At 47.0% G+C, this 21,980-nt stretch overlaps 2 protein-coding genes across 6 annotated transcripts in view; one reads left to right on the forward strand and one right to left on the reverse strand.

Moving 5' to 3' along the window:
* Positions 1–14,271: 14,271 nt before the first annotated feature.
* On the reverse strand, positions 14,272–16,933 carry LOC112128566 (uncharacterized). Its single transcript, XM_024230786.2, has 3 exons — positions 16,924–16,933; positions 16,510–16,862; positions 14,272–14,613 (listed from the first exon to the last, which is right to left on the reverse strand). Exons 1-3 carry the CDS (start codon positions 16,931–16,933, stop codon positions 14,608–14,610), a joined length of 369 nt encoding a protein of 122 aa, XP_024086554.1. The 3' UTR covers positions 14,272–14,607.
* Positions 16,920–21,980, forward strand: part of PCCA (propionyl-CoA carboxylase subunit alpha) — a 461,053-nt gene continuing 455,992 nt past the window's right edge. For 4 of the 5 annotated variants that reach the window (XM_054529192.2, XM_054529194.2, XM_054529193.2 and 1 more), the window contains exon 1: positions 16,954–17,106. In XM_054529192.2, the coding sequence (XP_054385167.1) occupies positions 17,002–17,106 (105 nt within the window). In that variant the 5' untranslated portion in view covers positions 16,954–17,001. Of the gene's footprint in view, positions 17,107–21,980 lie in introns of all 5 variants that reach the window. The other variant, XM_024230769.3, reaches the window with a different exon arrangement.

Raw genomic sequence — 21,980 nt, forward strand, 5'->3', positions numbered from 1 at the left:
CGTCCTCCCAAAGTACTGGGATTGCAGGTGTGAGCCACCTCACCTGGCCTATCTATCTTTTGACTATTTTTTAAGATCCAGCACAAGTGTCTCCTATTCTGTAAAAGTCTTCCCTGACTCACATGTACATACTGATTACTTTATTTTGTTGCTGCTAAACAGCATAATTTTTATTTTTACTTAAATTGTGTTAATATTGTGATTGAAATATACAAAGAAACATAGAATAATGTAATAACTGTGTACATACCAATGAGCTCCATTAATTCCTGACACTTTTCCATTCTAACCTCAAGTCTTTTTTTTTTTTTGAGAAAAAATATTGAAAGCTGCAATTGCAGCCACCTGAAGAGAGACGGTTTAGCATAGTGGAGTATATGTGCTCTGAACGCCCACTGCCTAGGTTCATCATCCCTGCCCTGTCACTTACTAGCTGTTCACCTTCAGAAAATTGTTTAACCAGCTCATCTGTAAGAGGGGATAATAATAGTATCCATCTTACAGAATTGTGAGGATTAAGAATACATTCAGGTCACTTAGAACGGCCAGTTTCTGGAATAGAGTAAGCATTCAATAAACATTAATAATTAGTATTTTGTCTACTCCTCCTTTATTTATTTATTTATTTATTTATTTATTTATTTATTTTTGAGACTGAGTCGCGCTCAGCCACCCAGGCTGGAGTGCAGTGGCGTGATCTCAGCTCACTGCAACCACCGTCTCCCGGGTTCAAGAGATTCTCCTGACTCAGCCTCCTGAGTAGCTGGGATTACAGGCACCCGACATCATGCCTGGCTAATTTTTGTATTTTAGTAGAGACGGGGTTTCACCATGTTGGCCAGGCTGGTCTTGAACTCCTGACCTCAGGTGATCCACCTGCCATGGCCTCCCAAAGTGCTGGGATTACAGGCATAAGCCACCGAGACTGGCTTTTTTTTTTTTTTGAGACAAGAGTCTCACTCTGTCACCCAGGCTGGAGTACAGTGGCGTGATCTAGGCTCACTGCAACCTCTGCCTCCCAGGCTCCCAGGTTCAAGTGATTCTTGTGCCTCAGACTCCTGAGTAGCTGGGATTACAGGCATGTGCCACTACACCTGGCTAATTTTTGTATTTTTAGTAGAGATGGGTTTTCACCATGTTGGCCAGGCTGCTCTCAAACTCCTAACCTCAGGTGATCTGCCCACCTTGGACTTCCAAAGTGCTGGGATTTCAGGTGTTAGCCACCATGCCCAGCCTACTCCTCCTTTTCATCTGAGCCAGAAATAGACATTTGTAGCTCTTTTAATCTTTCAGGATACAAACAATCAAGTTTATCCTTTTGCTTGCTTACTCTTTCTAATAAGTGTAGATTAAGGATAAACTTTCCTAAATAACAGTTTTTACAAATGTTACTTGTTCTTTCAATGCAGATATGAGTTAGGGGAATCTTGGCATATTTTCTCAAGATCAGTGTTCATAAACTACTACCTGAATTGTTTCTGTGAGAAGAAATGTTACACAGAGATGCCAGGGGACTCAACCATATTCAAGAATTTCCCCAAGATCTTCCATGATTGTTGGGTTCAAATTCTTGGGCCAATAAATTGTTGCCAGGATGGGAAGGTTACTTGACACAAAGAATGGCTACTTAAAGCTTACGGAATCTCCTGTGGCTGCTATACTGAGAAAAAGTTATGGGCATTGCAGGCGTTCCATAGGCTGTTTAGAAGCGGGCTTACGTAGAGTGGTGCACAACTTCATGCTTAAAATTTGTTTTCAGGATGCTACTTCGGACTCTTAGGATAAATTTTAAACTCTTTGAGAAAAGGGACCACACCTTTGTATTTCTATTACACTAACTGCAACAAAAGAACTCAATAAATTCTGTTTTTTTTTTTTTTTTTTTGAGATAGAGTCTCGCTCTGTCGCCCAGGCTGGAGTGCAGTGCCGTGGTCTCGGCTCACTGCAAGGCACGCCTCCTGGGTTCACGCCATTCTCCTGCCTCAGCCTCCCGAGTAGCTGGGACTACAGGCGCCAGCTACCATGCCTGGCTAATTTTTTTGTATTTTTAGTAGAGATGGGGTTTCACTGTGTTAGCCAGGTTGGTCTCAATCTCCTGACCTCGTGATCCAACTGCCTCGGCCTCCCAAAGTGCTGGGATTACAGGCGTGAGCCACCGTGCCCGGTCTTTTTTTTTTTTTTTGAGATGGAGTTTCGCTTTTGTTGCCCAGGCTGGAGTGGTGCAATGGCGTGATCTTGGGTCACCACAACTTTTGCCTCCTGGGTTCAAGTGATTCTCCTGCTTCACCCTCCCGAGTAGCTGGGATTACAGGCATATGCCACCATGCCCTGCTAATTTTGTATTTTTAGTAGAGATGGGGTTTCACCATGTTGGTCAGGCTGGTCTTGAACTCCTGACCTCAGGTGATCCACCCACCTCGGCCTCCCAAGTGCTGGGATTATAGGTGTGAGCCACCGCGCCTGGCCTAATAAATTCTTATTGAATGAAGAGAGCTCTCTGGTAATTAGTAATAATAAATGTCTACCATTTATAATTTAGGGTAGCAAGCTAATATCATTCATTTGTAGGCATCTGTATCAGCAAACAAGAGGAATCTAGCTAGTTTAAATACGAATGGAATTTATTAAAGAACATTGACTCAGCTGGGTGTAGTGGCTCGTGCCTGTAATGCCAGTACTTTGGGAGGCTGAGGCCAGTGGATTGCTTGAGTCCAGGAGTTGGAGACCAGCCTGGCCAATATGGCAAAACCTGTCTCTACAAAAATTACAAAAATTAGTCAGGCGTGTTGGTGCACGCCTGTAGTCCCAGCTACTTGGGGGGCTGAGTTGGGAGGATCACTTGAGTCCGGGAGGCTGAGGGTGCGGTGAGCTGAGATCGTGCCACTGCACTCCAGCATGGGTGACAGAGCAAGACCTTGTCTCAAAAATAAATAAATTAAGAACATTAACGCACAAGATCTTCAAAGGGCCTAAGAATCAATCTGTAAGTTACACAGCCAGGAAAAAATACCCCACTGCTCCTCCAAGCCCAGAGCAAAGACCTCACTGTCATCAGGGCTTGGCATGGGCACTGCAGTGGGTACTTGATGCCAGAACCTCTGTCATTGGTGCTCCTAACATCTGGAAGCCTCTACTGCTACCCTCACCAGGAAATGGATTCTGTGTTGCAACTGCTTCACCACATTGCTCTCTTAAATCAAGGTCTCTTTGAGACACAGCTACGAGTGCAGCTAGGTCATCTGCCTGCACCCAAACTCCAAGTAAAGAGGACAAAGCAAATTTCTGGCCCTGTCTTTGGAAGAACTCATCACATGGGAGATTTCCCAACATGAGAAAGGTTTTCAGATGATGGTGGATGCCCATAAAACATGACACACGTCTTTGACGGCAGCATGATGCAAGTGTTTCTGCAGGCCAGTATCAGACCTCAAAGTGCTGGTTATGGGTCCTTGCTGGAATAACTACAGAAACTGAGGGTAGCATTTCTCTTATTATAGCCCTAAGAAATACTCAGAAGATAGACGTTCTTATTTAGTCACAGAATTATCACAGAGAGTTGGCAGATTGGCACTGTTTCCGGGATTACACTTAGCATAGTGTTACTCCAGAGCAGAGTAACCCTTGGCCAAATCTGGCCAGTCCTCTGTTTTTATAAGGCCTGCAAAACTACAGTTTTTTTTTTTTTTACATGATTAAAGAGTTGCTAAAGAACAAACAAAGGGCCGGGCGCAGTGGCTCACCCCTGTAATCCCAGCACTATGGGAGGCCGAGGTGGGTGGATCACAAGGTCAGGAGATCGAGACCATCCTGGCTAACACAGTGGAACCCCGTCTCTACTAAAAATACAAAAAATTAGCCAGGCGTGGTGGTGGGCACCTGTAGTCCCAGCTACTCGGGAGGCTGAGGCAGGAGAATGGTGTGAACCCGGGAGGCGGAGCTAGCAGTGAACCGAGATCGCGCCACTGTACTCCAGCCTGGGAGACAGCGAGACTCCGTCTCAAAAAAAAAAAAAAAAAAGAACAAAACAAACATGCAACAGATGTCTGTGGTGCTCCAAGCCTGAAAATCTGTCCCTTTGGAGAAAGTTTGCCAGTCACTGCCCTGGTTGTCCTCCACTGCTGAATTCTTTCAGAAGGAATGCTTGCCACATACTATATGCCTAGGTTGTTATTCACTGGATAAATACTATTCTTTTTTTTTTTGAGACAGAGTCTCACTCTGTCATCCAGGCTGGGGTGCAGTGGCGTGATCTCAGCTTACTGCAACCTCTGCCTCCTGGGTTCAAGCTGTTAGAAATGCTTGTTCCTCAGTGCCATAAATATATAGCACTTGAACATAAATTTAATTTCCTCAGCAAGGCCATTTTTACTTTCTGCAGAAAGGGTACACTCGCCAGCAGTTTTGCCATGAGAGTACACCAAACAAAGGAGACAGGGTCATTCATAACCTGAGGCGTCCACCCTACTGCTGTGTCCGGTTTCCACTGGCTGGAATGGGACCTCACATTCTGTATTTGTCCTGATTGGCTAGCAACTTAGAACTTTTAAAAGAGGCAAAGGCAGAGGAGAACAAAGGAAGGAGGAAGTAACTTGTGGAATGCTGAGAAAAGTAAAAATGAGAGGTGACAGCGTGCTGACAGTCCTCATAGCCCTCACTCACTCTCGGCGCCTCCTCTGCCTGGGCTCCCACTTTGGCGGCACTTGAAGAGCCCTTCAGCCCACCGCTGCACTGTGGGAGCCCCTTTCTGGGCTGGCCAAGGCGGGAGCTGGCTCCCTCAGCTTGCAGGGAGGTGTGGAGGGAGAGCTGCAAGTGGCTGTGCACCATGCTTGCCGGCCAGCTGGAGTTCTGGGTGGGCGTGGGCTTGGCGGGCCCCGCACTCGGAGCAGACGGCTGGCCCTGCTGGCCCCAGACAATGAGGGGCTTAGCACCCGGGCCAGCGGCTGCGGAGGGTGTACTGGGTCCCCCAGCAATGCCGGCCCACTGGTGCTGTGCTTGATTTCTCACCGGGCCTTAGCTGCCTTCCCGTGGGGCAGGGCTCGGGACCTGCAGCCCGCCATGCCTGAGCCTCTCACTCCCTCCATGGGCTCCTGTGCGGCCTGAGCCTCCCTGACGAGTGCCGCCCCCTGCTCCATGGCGCCCAGTCCCATCAACCACCCAAGGGCTGAGGAGTGCAGGCACATGGCGCAGGACTGGCAGGCAGCTCCACCTGCAGCCCTGGTGCAGGATCCACTGGGTGAAGCCAGGTGGGCTCCTGAGTCTGGTGGCGACATGGAGAACCTTTATGTCTAGCTCAGGGATTGTAAATACACCAGTCGGCACTCTGTATCTAGCTCAAGGTTTGTAAACACACCAATCAGCACCATGTGTCTAGCTCAGGGTTTGTGAATGCACCAATTGACACTCTGTAACTAGCTACTCTGGTGGGGACTTGGAGAACCTTTATGTCGACACTCTGTGTCTAGCTAATCTGGTGGGGAGGTGGAGAACCTTTGTGTCTAGCTCAGGGATTGTAAACGCACCAATCAGCACCCTGTCAAAACAGACCACTTGGCTCTACCAAACAGCAGGATGTGGGTGGGGCCAGATAAGAGAATAAAAGCAGGCTGCCCGAGCCAGCAGTGGCAACCCGCTCGGGTCCCCTTCCACACTGTGGAAGCTTTGTTCTTTCGCTCTTTGCAATAATTCTTGCTACTGCTCACTCTTTGGGTCCACACTGCCTTTATGAGCTATAACACTCACTGCGAATGTCTGCAGCTTCACTCCTGAAGCCAGCGAGACCATGAGCCCACTGGGAGGAACGAACAACTCCAGATGTGCCACCTTAAGAGCTGTAACACTCACTGCGAAGGTCCGCAGCTTCACTCCTGAGCCAGCGAGAACACGAACCCACCAGAAGGAAGAAACTCCGAACACATCTGAACATCAGAAGGAAAAAACTCTGGACATGCTGCCTTTAAGAACTGTAACACTCACCACGAGGTCTGTGGCTTCATTCTTGAAGTCAGTGAGACCAGAACCCACCAATTCTGGACACATTTTGGCGACCACGAAGGGACCTTCACCTATTGCCAAGTGGTGAGACAGTCACTGAGCGGTGAGACCTTCGCCTATCGCCGAGCGGTGAGACAATCGCCGAGTGGTGAGACCATCGCCTATCGCCGAATGGTGAGACCTTCGCCTATCACTGAGCGGTGAGACAACTGCTGACCGGTGAGACCATCGCCTATCGCCGAATGGTGAGACCGTCACCTATCGCCAAGCGGTGAGACCATCGGACCCCTTTTGCTTGCTATTCTGTCCTATCTTTCCTTAGAACTCGGGGGCTAAATACCGGGCACCTGTCAGCCAGTTAAAAGCGACTAGCGTGGCCGCCGGACTAAAGACACGGGTGTCAGTCTTTCTGGGAAAGGGCTAACAACCCCCGACTCTTCGGAGTTGGGACCGTTGGTTTGCCTAGAACCAGCTTCCACTTTTCCTGTACTTCTGGGCTGAGCCGAGGGTCGACAGAGAGGAAAGCCATGCAGCTCCAGGGGCCCGACCACATGTTAGTTGACCCTGCGGCCATGAGCGGAACTCTCAAAAGCATGTCGCCCAAGTGAGACTTGCCCATCTATCCTATCTATCCTGAACCTTGCCCCCGGGTCCTAATGCCTGCCAGACAAACTTCCTCTCACCTCTCTTCTCTGAGGTTAGACCCACCTCTAAAAATTGCTACCTGTCTCTGGTGCTTTTCTAGTTTCTCCTATAAGAATGATTTCTAGTATAAACTCCAGGACTCTGTTACCTTCTTTAGGCACTCGGGCTCACCAATCAGAAAGACATAATTTTTGCCCAAAGCCCCGTCATAGTGGGGACTACTTGGAATTTTAAGATCCCGCCTCAGACTAATAGGCCTAACAAAAGCTATTCCTGAAGCTAGGATATGGGGAGCCTCAGAAATTGTATCCTTCCTATTCATATAAGTGAGGACAAAAGGTGTCACTCTTCCAACCCTGGAGATCCCTTTCCTCCCTCAGGCTATGGCCCTCCACTTCATTTTTGGGGCATAACATCTTTACAGGACAGGGATAAAGTCCCAATACTAACAGGAGAATGCTTAGGACTCTAACAGGTTTTTGAGAATGCGTTGGTAAGGGCCACTAAATCTGATTTTTCTCGGTCAGTCCTCCTTGTGGTCTAGGAGGACAGGCAAGGGTGCAGGTTTTTGAGAATGCGTCAGTAAGGACCATTAAATCCGACCTTCCTTGATCCTCCATGTGGTCTGTGAGGAAAACTAGTGTTTCTACTGCTGCGTTGGTGAGCGCAACTATTCCGATCAGCAGAGTCCAGGGACTCTTGCGGGTTCTTGGGCAGGGGTTGTTTCTGCTGCTGCATCGGTGGGCACAACTATTCCGATCACAGGGTCCAGGGACCGTTGTGGGTTCTTGGGCAGGGGGAGAAACAAAACAAACCAAATCCGCGGGCTGTTTTGTCTTTCAGATGGGAAACACTCAGGCATCAACAGGCTCACCCTTGAAATGCATCTTAAGCCATTGGGACCAATTTGACCCACAAACCCTGAAAAAGAGGCGGCTCATTTTTTCTGCACTATGGCTTGGCCCCAGTATTCTCTCTCTGATGGGGAAAAATGGCCACCTGAGGAAAGTACAAATTACAATACTATCCTGCAGCTTGACCTTTTCTGTAAGAGGGAAGGCAAATGGAGTGAAATACCTTATGTCCAAACTTTCTTTTCATTGAGGGAGAATACACAACTATGCAAAGCTTGCAATTTACATCCCATAGGAGGACCTCTCAGCTTACCCCCATATCCTAGCCTCCCTATAGCTCCCCTTCCTATTAATGATAATCCTCCTCTAATCTCCCCTGCCCAGAAGGGAATAAGCAAAGAAATCTCCAAAAGACCACAAAAACCCCCGGGGCTATCAGTTATGTCCCCTTCAAGCTGTAGGGGGAGGGGAATTTGGCTCAACCCAGGTACATGTCCCCTTCTTCCTCTCTGATTTAAAGCAGATCAAGGCACACCTGGGGAAGTTTTCAGATGATCCTGATAGGTACATAGATGTCCTACAGGGTCTAGGGCAAACCTTCGACCTCGCTTGGAGAGATGTCATGCTACTGTTAGATCAAACCCTGGCCTTTAATGAAAAGAATGCGGCTTTAGCTGCAGCCCGAGACTTTGGAGATACCTGGTATCTTAGTCAAGTAAATGACAGAATGACAGCCGAAGAAAGGGACAAATTCCCTACCAGTCAGCAAGCCATCCCCAGTATGGATCCCCATTGGGACCTTGACTCAGATCATGGGGACTGGAGTCATAAACATCTGTTGACCTGTGTTCTAGAAGGACTAAGGAGAATTAGAAAAAAGCCCGTGAATTATTCAATGATGTCCACCATAACTCAGGGAAAGGAAGAAAATCCTTCTGCCTTCCTCGAGTGGCTACAGGAGGCCTTAAGAAAATATATTCTCCTGTCACCCGAATCACTCGAGGGTCAATTGATTCTAAAAGATAAGTTTATTACCCAATCAGCCACAGATATCAGGAGAAAGCTCGAAAAGCTTTCTTCCCCAGGTCTGCCTTGATCTGCTTTAAATCAGGGCCCTGAACAAAATCTAGAGGCATTATTAAACCTGGCAACCTCGGTGTTCTATAATAGGGACCAAGAGGAACAGGCCCAAAAGGAAAAGCGAGATCAGAGAAAGGCTGCAGCCTTAGTCATGGCCCTCAGACAAACAAACCTTGGTGGTTCAGAGAGGACAGGAAATGGAGCAGGCCAATCACCTGGTAGGGCTTGTTATCAGTGTGGTTTACTAGGACACTTTAAAAAAGATTGTCCAATGAGAAACAAGCTTTCCCCTCGTCCATGTCCACTATGCCGAGGCAATCACTGGAAGGTGCACTGCCCCAGAGGACGAAGGTTTCCTGGGTCAGAAGCCCCCAACCAGATGATCCAACAACAGGACTGAGGGTGCCCAGGGCAAGTGCCAGCTCATGTCATCACCCTCACTGAGCCCCGGGTATGTTTAACTATTGAAGGCCAGGAAATTGACTTCCTCCTGGACACTGGCGCGGCCTTCTCAGTGTTAATCTCCTGTCCTGGATGACTGTCCTCAAGGTCCATTACCATCTGAGGAATCCTGGGATAGCCTGTAACCAGGAATTTCTCCCACCTTCTCAGTTGTAATTGGGAGACTTTGCTCTTTTCACATGCCTTTCTTGTTATGCCTGAAAGTCCCACACCCTTATTAGGGAGGGATATATTAGCCAAGGCTGGAGCTATTATCTACATGAATATGGGGAACAAGTTACCCATTTGTTGTTCCCTACTTGAGGAGGGAATCAACCCTGAAGTCTGGGCATTGGAAGGACAATTTGGAAGGGCAAAAAATGCCCTCCCAGTCTAAATCAGGTTAAAAGATCCCACCACTTTTCCTTATCAAAGGCAATATCCCTTAAGGCCTGAAGCTCATAAAGGATTACAGAATATTGTTAAACATTTGAAAGCTCAAGGCTTAGTGAGGAAATGGAAGAGTCCCTGCAACACCCCAATTCTAGGAGTACAAAAACCGAACGGTCAGTGGAGACTAGTGCAAGATCTTAGGCTCATTAATGAGGCAGTATTTCCACTATATCCAGTTGTACCCAACCCCTATACCCTGCTCTCTCAAATATCAGAGGAAGCAGAATGGTTCACGGTTCTGGACCTCAAGGATGCCTTCTTCTGTATTCCACTGCACTCTGATTCCCAGTTCCTCTTTGCCTTTGAGGATCCCACAGACCACACGTCCCAACTTATGCGGACGGTCTTGCCCCAAGGGTTTAGGGATAGCCCTCATCTGTTTGGTCAGGCCCTAGCCCAAGATCTAGGCCACTTATCAAGTCCAGGCACTCTGGTCCTTCAATATGTGGATGATTTACTTTTGGCTACCAGTTCGGAAGCCTCATGCCAGCAGGCTACTCTAGATCTCTTGAACTTTCTAGCTGATCAAGGGTACAAGGTGTCTAGGTCGAAGGCCCAGCTTTGCCTATAGCAGGTTAAATATCTAGGCCTAATCTTAGCCAAAGGGACGAGGGCCCTCATCAAGGAACGAATACAGCCTATACTGGCTTATCCTTGCCCTAAGACATTAAAAGAGTTGCGGGGGTTCCTTGGAATTACCGGCTTTTGCTGACTATGGATCCCTGGATATAGCGAGATAGCCAGGCCCCTCTATACTCTAATCAACGACACCCAGAGGGCAAATACTCATCTAGTAGAATGGGAATCAGAGGTAGAAACAGCCTTCAAAACCTTAAAGCAGGCCCTAGTATAAGCTCCAGGTTTAAGCCTTCCCACAGAACAAAACTTCTCTTTATACGTCACAGAGAGAGCCGGGATAGCTCTTGGAGTCCTTACTCAGACTCGTGGGACAACCCCACAACCAGTGGCATACCTAAGTAAGGAAATTGATGTAGTAGCAAAAGGCTGGCCTCACTGTTTAAGGGTAATTGCAACAGTGGCCGTCTTAGTGTCAGAGGCTATCAAAATAATACAAGGAAAGGATCTCACTGTCTGGACTACTCATGATGTAAACGGCATACTAGGGTCCAAAGGAAGTTTATGGCTATCAGACAACCGCCTACTTAGATACCAGGCACTCCTCCTTGAGGGACTGGTGCTTCAAATATGCACGTGTGTGGCCCTCAACCCTGCCACTTTTCTCCCAGAGGATGGGGAACCAATTGAGCATGACTGCCAACAAATTATAGTCCAGACTTATGCCGCCCGAGATGATCTCTTAGAAGTCCCCGTAACTAATCCTGACCTTAACCTATATACTGATGGAAGTTCATTTGTGGAGAATGGGATATGAAGGGCAGGTTATGCCATAGTTAGTGATGTAACCATACTTGAAAGCAAGCCTCTTCCCCCAGGGACCAGTGCCCAGTTAGCGGAACTAGTGGCACTTACCTGAGCCTTAGAACTAGGAAAGGGAAAAAGAATAAATGTGTATACAGATAGCAAGTATGCTTATCTAATCCTACATGCCCATGCTGCAATATGGAAAGACAGGGAGTTCCTAACCTCTTGGGGAACCCCCATCAAATACCACGAGGAAATACAGAGTTATTGCACACAGTGCAAAAACCCAAGGAGGTGGCATTCTTACACTGCCAAAGCCATCAAAATGAGAAGGAGAGGGGAGAACAGCAGCATAAGTGGCTGGCAGAGGTAAGGAAAGACCAGCAAGAAGGAAAGAGAGAAAGAGAAAGTCAGAAAGAGAGACAGAGAGACAGAAACAGAGACAAAGAGAAGGAGTCAGAAAGAAAGAGGGACAGACACAGAAAGAGTCAGAAAGACAGGAAGAGACAAAGAAGAAGTCAAAGAGAAAGAGAGATGGAAGTAGTAAAGAAAAAACAGTGTATCCCATTCCTTTAAAAGCCAGGGTAAAGTTCTGTCTACCCAGACAAGGCATATTCTTCTTACGTGGAACATCGACCTATATCTGCCTCCCCACTAACTGGACAGGCACCTGCACCTTACTCTTTCTAAGTCCCAACATTAATGTTGCCCCAGGAAATCAGACCTTTTCAGTACTCCTGAAAGCTCAAGTCCGTCAGCGCAGAGCCATACAACTAATACCCCTATTTATAGGGTTAGGAATGGCTACTGCTACAGGAACTGGAATAGCCGGTTTATCTACTTCATTATCCTACTACCACACACTCTCAAAGGATTTCTCAGATAGTCTGCAAGAAATAATGAAATCTATTCTTACTTTACAATCCCAAATAGACTCTTTGGCAGCAGTGTCTCTCCAAAACTGCCAAGGCCTAGTCCTCCTCACTGCTGAAAAACGAGGACTCTGCACCTTCTTAGGGGAATAGTGTTGTTTTTACACTAACCAGTCGGGGATAGTACGAGATGCCGCCTGGCGTTACAGGAAAAGGCTTCTGAAATCAGATGCCTTTCAAATTCTTATACCAACCTCTGGAGTTGGGCAACATGGCTTCTCCCTTTTCTAGGTCCCATGGCAGCCATCTTGCTGTTACTCGCCTTGGGCCCTGTATTTTTAAACTTGTCAAATTTGTTTCCTCTAGAATCAAGGCCATCAAGCTACAGATGGTCTTATAAACGGAACCCCAAATGAGTTCAACTAACAACTTCTACCGAGGACCCCTGGAATGACCCATTGGCACTCTCCCTGGCCTAGAGACCTCCCCCCTGGAGGACACTACAACTGCAGGGCCCCTTCATTGACCCTATCCAGCAGGAAGTAGCTAGAGCAGTCATCGGCCAAATTCCCGACAGCAGTTAGGGTGTCCTGTTTAGAGAGGGGATTGAGAGGTGACAGCGTGCTGGCAGTCCTCACAGCCCTCGCTCGCTCTCAGTGCCTCCTCTGCCTGGGCTCCCACTTTGGCGGCACTTGAGGAGCCCTTCAGCCCACTGCTGAAACACCTTCAAATAAGGAAGAGGAACAGGCTATGACCTAATGCTTGCTTGGACAAGTATAAGCATGCCAGGGCAAATATTTACGCTAAATTGTGGGAGCTACGAACATAAAGTACATTGATTTTTTAAAGCTAGCAGATATTTAAGAATGTTAGCACGTCTTTGAATAAATTTTGCTTCTAAGATAAGTTACTATTTATTCCTAATTAGATGGGGAAGAAAGTCTTTGAAGAGGAAACTCTACTTTACTTTTTTTTTTTTGAGACGGAGTCTCCCTCAGTCGCCCAGGCTGGAGTGCAGCAGCGCCATCTTGGCTCACTGCAAGCTCCACCTCCCGGGTTCACGCCATTCTCCTGCCTCAGCCTCCTGAGTAGCTGGGATTACAGGTGCCCGCCATCGTGCCTGGCTAATTTTTTTTGTATTTTTAGTAGAGACGGGTTTCACCATGTTAGCCAGGACGGCCTCGATTTCCTGACCTTGTGATCCGCCCATTTCGGCCACCCAAAGTGCTGGGATTACAGGTGTGAGCCACCGCGCCTGGCCTCTACTTTACTTTTTACAAAGTGATTCTGTTGCCTCAGCCTCCTGAGTAACTGGGATTACAGACATGCACCACCACGCCCAGCTAATTTTTTTTTTTTTTGAGACAAAGTCTCGCTCTGTCACCCAGGCTGAAGTGCAGTGGCACCATCTCAGCTCATTGCAACCTCCGCCACCCAGGTTCAAGCGATTCTCCTGCCTCAGCCTCCCGAGTAGCTGGGATAACAGGCGCCCGCCATGACGCCCAGCTAATTTTTGTATTTTTAGTAGAGACGGGGTTTCACCATGTTGGCCAGGCTGGTCTTGAACTCCTGACCTCAGGTGATCCACCCGCCTTGGCCTCCCAAAGTGCTGGGATTACAGGCGTAAGCCACTGCGCCCAGACTAATTTTTGTATTTTTAGTAGAGACAGGGTTTCCCCATGGTGGCCAGGCTGGTCTCAAACTCCTGCCCTAAGGTGATCCGCCCATCTGGGCCTCCCAAAGTGCTGGGGTTAGAGGTGTGAGCCACCATGCCCGGCCATTCTTGATATTGTTAACGTACGTTTTTATTCTGAAAAAGGTTTTTTGTTGTGTATTTATTTATTTTTGAGACAGAGTCTCACTCTGTCGCCCAGGCTGGAGTGCAGTGGTACAATCTTGGTTTACTGCAACCTCCGCCTCCTGGGTTGAAGATTTTCCTGCCTCAGCTTCCTGAGCAGCTGGGATTACAGGCACGTGCCACCATGTTTGGCTAATTTTTGTATTTTTTGTAGAGCTGGGGTTTCACCATGTTGGCCAGGCTGGTCTTGAACTCCTGACATCAGGTGATCTGCCCACCTCGGCCTTACAAAGTGCTGTGATTATAGGCATGAGCCACTGTGTCTGGCCTAATTGTCCTCTACTAATACTGTATTAGGCTGGGAAGACTAACTGCTCTAGCAATCCTCAAATCTCAATGGTGTAAGAAAATAAAAACTTTATTTTTTGCTCATGTCACAGTTCGGTGCAGGATAGTGAGAAGGATCTGCTCTCCTTCGCTACTGGAGACCCAGGCTGCTTCTGTGTAGTGCCTAGAAAAGTCTCAGCAATTGAGAGGTGAAAAGGTGTGGAGGATCGCATGGAAGGTTTTATGAGCCAAGCCCAGGGGCTGTTGAATTTCATGTCCTCTCATATTTTATTGGCCAGAAATCAGGTATATTACCACATGGAACTGGAAACGAGGCCAGGATATGCTGCCCAATAGGATGCTCCGAGCAGTGCGCTCAGAAGAATGAACAGGTTTGGAGACAGTCCAACTCTGCTGTGTCCTCAACTTCCTTGGGGGTATTTTCCTTACAATCTATAACTTTTTTTTTTTTTTTTTTGAGACGGAGTCTTGCTCTGTCGCCCAGGCTGGAGTGCAATGGTGCGGTCTCAGATCACTGACACCTCCGCCTCCTGGGTTCAAGCGATTCTCCTGCCTCAGCCTACGGAGTAGCTGGGATTACAGGGGCCCGCCACCATGAGTGGCTAATGTTTGTATTTTTAGTAGAGATGGGGCTTCACCATGTTGGACATGCTGGTCTCGAACTGCTGACCTCGTGATCCATCCGCCTCGGCCTCTCAAAGTGCTGGGATTACAGGCGTGAGCCACTGCGCCCGGCCACAATCTATAACTTTAAATGGAAAAGGCAAAGATAAATATTAGTCCTCTATCAGTGAGGACACACATGTAGCTGCTGTAACAAAGGCAAAACAAAAAAACACAATGCAATAACTTAAACAAGATACAGTATTTTTCTTGCTTGCATAAAAATCTGAACAAAGTGTTCCAGGGTTGACATGGCAGCTCCACAGAATCAGGCACCTAAAGGCTCCTGGTATATTGTTTTGCCTCCCCGATCACCTAACTTCCTTCTTATCATCTGAGATGACAACTTTACCTCCACTGTAGTGTCCACATTCTGGCAAACTGGAAACAGGAGAAGGGCAAGTGGAAGGCATGCCTTTCCCTTTAAAGGCATAACCGAAAAGTTGTCTATGTCACTTGTGCTTATGTCCCATTGGCCAAAACTTAGTAACCAAATCTTGGTAAGCACCCTTGCTGCAGTGGGAGTTGGGAAATGTAGATCTTTATTTAGGTAAGAAAGAAGAGGGCATGGAGGGCACAGTCCTTACATTCCAGACCTTAGTCATGGCGCTACACCTCATTGTAAGGGAGGCTGGCTATTGCAGCCTTTTGCTGGGTGGCCATGTACCCAGCTAGATCTCAGGGGCACTCTTACTAAAGTAATGCATGGAGAATGGATAGCATGAGAAGCAGTTTCTGCTACAAGTGCCTTTCATAAAAAGAACTATAAGAAAAACAAATAGGACCTAAGGAAAACTAATCCAAAGGGTAAAACATGGGGAAAAGACAAAAAACAAAAAAAGGAAAAAGCAAAGCAAGTTTCCCAGGTAGAAAATGAAGACAGAGGTACATAAGTGAGAAGTCCTGTGAAATTGATAATCCTTTTCATTTTGTCACAAAAGTCCCTACTTACATTCTAAAATTCCATTAAATGTCACCTTTCTGAGATCCCCATTTTATTTATCTCTCTTTGGGCATTTACCATGCTGTAGCGTACTCTAGGCCATTCCTAGCTTTGAAACTCTCTCAAGGTGACTGCAGGAGATGCAAAGTAGTTAAGAGGAGAACCCCTAACACTGATGTGTTTATAGGTGAGGTGGCCTGATGCCTTAGATTTGCTTTAAAATATTCCTGCAAAAAATAAAAAGGGGAAGAGATGAAACAAGTTTGACAAAATGTTGATTCGTTGATGCGGTGTAATGGGTATCTGGGTGATCATAGTACTATTTTATCTGTTTTGTATATATTTTAAAATTTCCATAATATAGCAAAACATGAGCCCAGTCTAAGGCAGCCAGATTTGGGTTCAAACCCTAGTTTGACCTTTTACTCGCTGAGTGACTTTACCCTGCTACAGCTTCAGTTTCTCCAAATGGAAATAATATATACTCCATTAAGGTTCTTGTAAAGTCGAAAGCAAGAGGGAATCTGAGGCTCTAGCACACGGCCCGGCCCTTAATAGTTGTACTAATTTTTATTTTATTTTTCAAAACGGAGTTTGCTCTGTCACCCAGGCTGGAGTGTAGTGGCATGATCCGGCTCACTCCAACCTCCACCTCCCGGGTTCAAGCAATTCTGCTGCCTCAGCCTCCTCCCGAGTAACTGGGATTACAGGAGTGCGCCACCACGCCCAGCTAATTTTTGTATTTTTAGTAGAGACGGAGTTTCGGCATGTTGTCCAGGCTGGTCTCCAACTCCTGACCTCAGGTTATCCTCCCGCCTCGGCCTCCCAGAGTGCTGGGATTACAGGCGTGAGCCACTGCGCCTGGCCAGTAGTTGTACTAACGAGGATTTCTGCTTGCAAGCAATAAAGACTGACTCTAGTTGGGGCTAATTTCTTTCACACGCACATATTAAGTGGCAGAGGTAGGACTTGAGCTCGGATCTCTGATTTCCAGACCTAGAACTTTTTATGTGTTATTACAGTCGTTCAAAACCTTACCTGGATTTGTGCTTTGCAATTTACGCTTTCGAACATGCAGGAATGCAGTTTGGGCATTCGTCTGGAACTTCGGATTCTCGGGACTCCACGGTGGCCAAGGCGCGGAGGTGACTCACTGACATTAACCGGCCTGTATGCACGTGGGTTGCTGAGCCGATGCTGGGAAGGTAAGGGGTTTGCCCGGTGCAGGCCGCCGGAACTCACGCGCGTCCCTGCCTCTCTCACTCCTGGGGTCGGCTCTGGAGAGCCGGTGGCCTGCAGCTCCGCTAGCGGCCGGACGCGCAGCCCGCCCACTAGCCCTCCAGGTCCTAGCGCGTCTCCCGGATCCCGGATCCGGCGGATCTGGCGGACCACTCACCCTCCCCTTTCCGCAAGTTAGGGGGCGGGGCATCGGGTTTCTGGCTCGTGATTTGCCGGAGCCCATGCGCTCCCCTTCTCCGCCCCCTGCGGCTGTGTGAGAGGTCAGCAGAGGGGCGGTCTGCGGGGACAACAATGGCGGGGCTTTGGGTCGGGACAGCATCGCTGGTCGCTGCCGGACGGCGTGGGCGGTGGCCGCCGCAGCAGCTGATGCTGAGCGCGGCGCTGCGGACCCTGAAGGTGAGGAGCAACGGGGCCTCGCGGGTCCGGGCTTCACTGGGCTTCCAGCCGTGCCTCCTCTGGGCGGCTGGCGCCGGGAGAGCGCTGGCTGGGTCCGGCTGCCCCCACGCCCCGGTTGCACCTCAGCTACACCGCTTGCTCTCCTCCCTCCCGGAGGTCGCGTGGCAGCGGTCTCAGGAGGCATCCCTCGTTGCAGCTGTTTCTCGCGGGGATCCTGCGGAGCAGAGAGGCCTAGGGCGGAGGCAGTTGGGTGCCCGCACGCCCTCCGAGGCGGCTGACGGCTTTGGGCGGGCATATTGCCCGAGGTCTGCTTCCAGGGCCCCGCGGCATTGGCTTTGTCTTAAGCTTTCCAGGGTGTGTTTTTAGGTGTCCTTATAGTTTCCGTGTTCTGTTGCCTCTTTCCAGCATTTTTGAAGGGACACTGTGAAATGTTGCTCAAGTAGAGTTAGGGTTGTGAGTTTGTCTTATCTTTTAAAGTATTATACCATGTCAGGACTGCTAATAGATTTTACGTTTCATTTGAAAGCCTGTTTTAACTGTATGACACCCCAGTCTACTGTGTACCAAATGCATCCCGTGAACTTACTTTCCTTTTCGGTGTAGTGGTGAGCCTGATTTTGGCACTGTTCTAAACACATTTCATGACTGTTCTGTATACCTACGCTGTCATGATGGCAGATTGACAAACAGGTTGGAGTGCTTGTGTGTGCTTCTGAGCTCTGTCTCCCGTCAACATCGAGTCTGTCCTTAATTCTGGGGCACAGACCACCTAACCTACTTTATAAGGTTTGTTGAGGCACTTGAACACATTCTTTAAAATGAAGGTCCCCTGAAAACCATCTGTCAGCTGGTTCAGTGTGCTTGTTAAACTTCCTTTTAAAAAATAATTATTAAAACATTGCCACATAACTTGTTTTATAGTCATTGAATTTTAGACGTTGAAGACACTTTAGAGACGACCTGCCCCATCCTACCTCCTCTTTAAAGAGGAGGGAACCGAGCCCCCGGGTGGGCAGTATGAGAGCTGGAGCTTATCGACATGGAAGTGAGTGGCACCTATGTTTGTTTTGTGTCCAGTTCAGCGTGCGGACTTTCACTGTTTTCTGTGTTCCCATTCAGTTTAGTGTTCTTTAATCTTTATCATTCTGTTCATCTTTGTTGGCCACTTCAATTGCAGCTGTAAGACTTATGCATTTACATAGGAGGCAACTTGGTATGGTGGAAAGTGTGGGCTTTGGGGTCAGGCACATGAGGCTTTGTATATTGGCTTTGTCTCTTCCTTGGGCGTCAGCTTCGTCCTTGTAGCTATTTTTTTCAACAAATATTTACTGAATATCTCCTGTCTTCCACTTCTGGGGAATGAATATGGTTTCTGCTTTCTTAGAAATTTTACTCTAGTAGGGAGAGTGTAATAAGTGTAAAATGGTATTAGGGGAGATGCCCGGGTGCTATAAGAAAATAAAATAGAGGGATGTGACCAAGCCAAGATTTTGAGTTCTGTGTCCTAGATACTGTTCTGTTGCTTTGCTTGAACTAATTTATTCAATCTCACAACAGTCGTATGTCCCCCATTTACAGAAGATGAAAGTGAGGCACTAAGTGTTAATGTGACTTGCTAGAAGCTATAGTGCCAATAAGTGGCAAACAGGATTTAGAACTCCAGAACCTGTGCTCTTAATCATACTGTACTACCTACGGTAGGGGAGTGTTTTCTTTTGGAACTGAAAATTGAGACAAGTTTTGAAGGATGAAGTGACCTTCTCTAATAAACAGAGGAGATGAATGTTATATGTGAGAGAGCAGTGTGTGCAAAGGTCCTGTGGCCAGAGGGAATGACAGGTTAGAAGAACTGAAAAAAGCCTACAGATTCCTCTCTAATGCAGAGAGTAGATGGTGTTGGAGAAGCTGGCAGGAGTCAGACCATGCTGGCTCTTATAGATCATATTATGAGGTTTGGTGTTTGTCTTAGAGCAGTGGGAAGACATTGATGTTGGAGGTGGGAGGGATGACACTGACATTTTAGATTGGAGAGGCTGAGAGGAAGGCTGTTACTGTACTTACTGTTGTACACTTGTTATACACTTACTGTGTAATACATAAGCTTTGATGATTCTTACCTGGTTTTTTCCTTTTAATGTGTTGGCAGAGACTGCATCTTGTCTATTTCTGTGTTCTTAGTACAATGTTTGACACAATAGGTGCTGAATGTGTAACAATAGAGTAGCATTATGTTTGTACCGGTAAAGAATTCCTCCTTGGGGTGGGAAGCATCTCTGAAGTTCACTATCACTCTAGGGGAACTTGAGCTGCTGCTTAGCTTCTCTCTGCGCTTCTCTTCTATGAACTTGAAATATGCTCTACTGAGTCTGTTTGAAGCTGAATCTTTTGAAGATTTTAACCCCTCCCATCCCTCCCTCCACCTCTGCAAACCTTTTGGTTGGTTGGAAAGCAGCCAGCTAACTCTAAGGTCTAGTCTAGAGAATTCTGACCATTCTTTTAGCCAGTCAACAGAGTTTATTTATTTTTGGGGTATATGTAGAGTTCACCTTTTAGTCTTATTTGTTTTGTGTATCAGCTTTTTAAACACATTCTGTTTTAATGCCTAGTTTTTTCTTCTGCGTAAATGTTTTCAGTGGCTCTAGGATGTTGGTTTTATGGTAATTGCTATAGTTTTTATTGAACTCTTATATGCCTTGCATGATGTTTCTTTGCTTTTCTTTTTTTTGAGATGGAGTCTCGCTCTGTTGCCAGGCTGGAGTGCAGTGGCACGATCTCAGCTCACTGCAACCTCCACCTCCTGGGTTCAAGCGATTCCCTTGCCTCAGCCTCCCAAGTGGCTGGGACTACAGGTGCATGCCACCACCCCCGGCTAATTTTTTTTTGTATTTTAGTAGAGATGGGGTTTCACCATGTTGGCCACCTCCATCTTCTGACCTCTTGATCCACCGCCTTGGCCTGCCAAAGTGCTTGGAATTACAGGCATGAGCCACCGAGCCTGACTGTGTGATTTTTCATATATCTTTTATCCTTATAACAACTAGGTAAAAAATCCCAGTTTTACAGTAGAGGAAACAAAGCTCAGGGCAGTTAAGTAATTGCTTAAAAGCACAATTGGCTGAAGTAGTATTTGAACCTTAGATAATATGATTCTGAAGGCTTTCTTTTCTTTCTTCCTTTTTTTTTTTGAGATGGGGTCTGGCTCTGTTGACCAGGCTGGAGTGCGGTGGCATGATCTTGGCCTACTGCAGCCTCTGCCTCCTGGGCTCAAGCCATCCTCCCATCTCAGCCTCCCAAGTAGGTGGGACCACAGGCACGTACGACCACACCTGGCTATTTTTTAATTTTAATTTTAATTTTTTGTAGAGATGGGGTTTTGCTACGTTGCCCAGGCTGGTCTCAAACTCCTGAACTCAAGCAATCCACCCACCTCGGCTTGCTTTTCTAATTACAAATTGTCTCATTTGAATCATGGTCTCATTGTGTGATGCATTCATGAAATTTGAATGTTTAAGCCCTGTGTTACTTGAAAACCATTATTTTCTTTTGTAATCAGTAAATATGGAAAAGAATGTTTAGGCTTATCTGAATGCTTTAGAATTGCCTGGAGGTTAATCTTTCCAACATGCTGATAAATTTCTGACAAACCATTTGGGAAAAAAAATTTCTGAGGTTATTACAGAAACTAGTTTCTGGTGTAAAAAAATGTTTATAGACATTTATATATTTATACATCTACCATTTGGATTTTATTCTGTTCCTGAGAGGTTCAGAACAGGTAAAAACTGCCCTAGTCCTTTTCTAAGTAAAAGGAAAAGATGATGACATTTTTGATGAAGAGTGAGGGAAGAGGATTTGTTTAAATTATTCCAAACTTTAAAAAATGTAGGTGGGAGAACAAGGATGAAAAAGGAATTTGGGAAGAAACATTTTTTCGGTGGGGCTGGAAACATAGTGTTTCATTGTAGGTATCTGGAGTTAGATGCCCACAGGAGCCATGCTGAGGTGCTGGGAAGACAGAGGGTATCAGTGGGTGGCTTTTGGGCCAGGGATACAAGGCTAGAGTTAGAGTTAGAATCTGTGAACCCTGAAGGATATAGTGAGTCAGTTAATATTTAATTGAATAAATGCTTCGTCTTATAACCCTAAATTAGGATTTGGTAGAAGAGACAAGAGGAGTTAGAGGTATGGTTTGAGAGGAGCCAATGTAGTGTAGTGTTACCAAACCTAGGAAAGAAATTTCAAGAAGTAGTTAGCATTCATTCATTCATTTGTCTAGAGATCTAGCTCTTTACTCATAAAGTGTTTGTGGAGCATTTTCTAAGTTCCAGGTACTATGGCACGTACAGAGGAGAGAAAAAGAAATTAAAACATATTCCCTAACTATGTCCCAGGTGCAGAGAGGCTAAGGAATAAAAGATTGATGAGGCCAGGTGTGGTAGCTCGCGCCTGCAATCCCAACCCTTTGGGAGGCCAAAGTGGGAGGATTTCTTGAGCTCAGGAGTTTGAGACCAGCCTAGGCAACATAGTGATACCACCCCCTACCCCTGGCTATCTCTACAAAATAAAATAAAATAAAAATTAGCTGGGTGTGGTGGCACGTGCCTGTGGTTCTATGTACTTGGGAGGCTGAGGAGGGAGGATCACTTGAGCCCAGGAGGTCAAGGCTGCGGTGAGCTGTGATCACACCAGTGTACTACAGCCTGGGTGACACAGCAAGACCCTGTCTCAAAAAAAAGTCTGGGCATGGTGGCTCATGCCTGTAATCCCAGCACTTTGGGAGGCCGAGGCAGGCAGATCACCTGAGGTCGGGAGTTCAAGACCAGCTTGACCAACATGGAGAAATCCCGTCTCTACTAAAAATACAAAATTAGCCA

The sequence above is a fragment of the Pongo abelii genome, chromosome 14, assembly GCF_028885655.2.
Source record: "Pongo abelii isolate AG06213 chromosome 14, NHGRI_mPonAbe1-v2.0_pri, whole genome shotgun sequence".
Lineage (NCBI taxonomy): Eukaryota > Metazoa > Chordata > Mammalia > Primates > Hominidae > Pongo > Pongo abelii.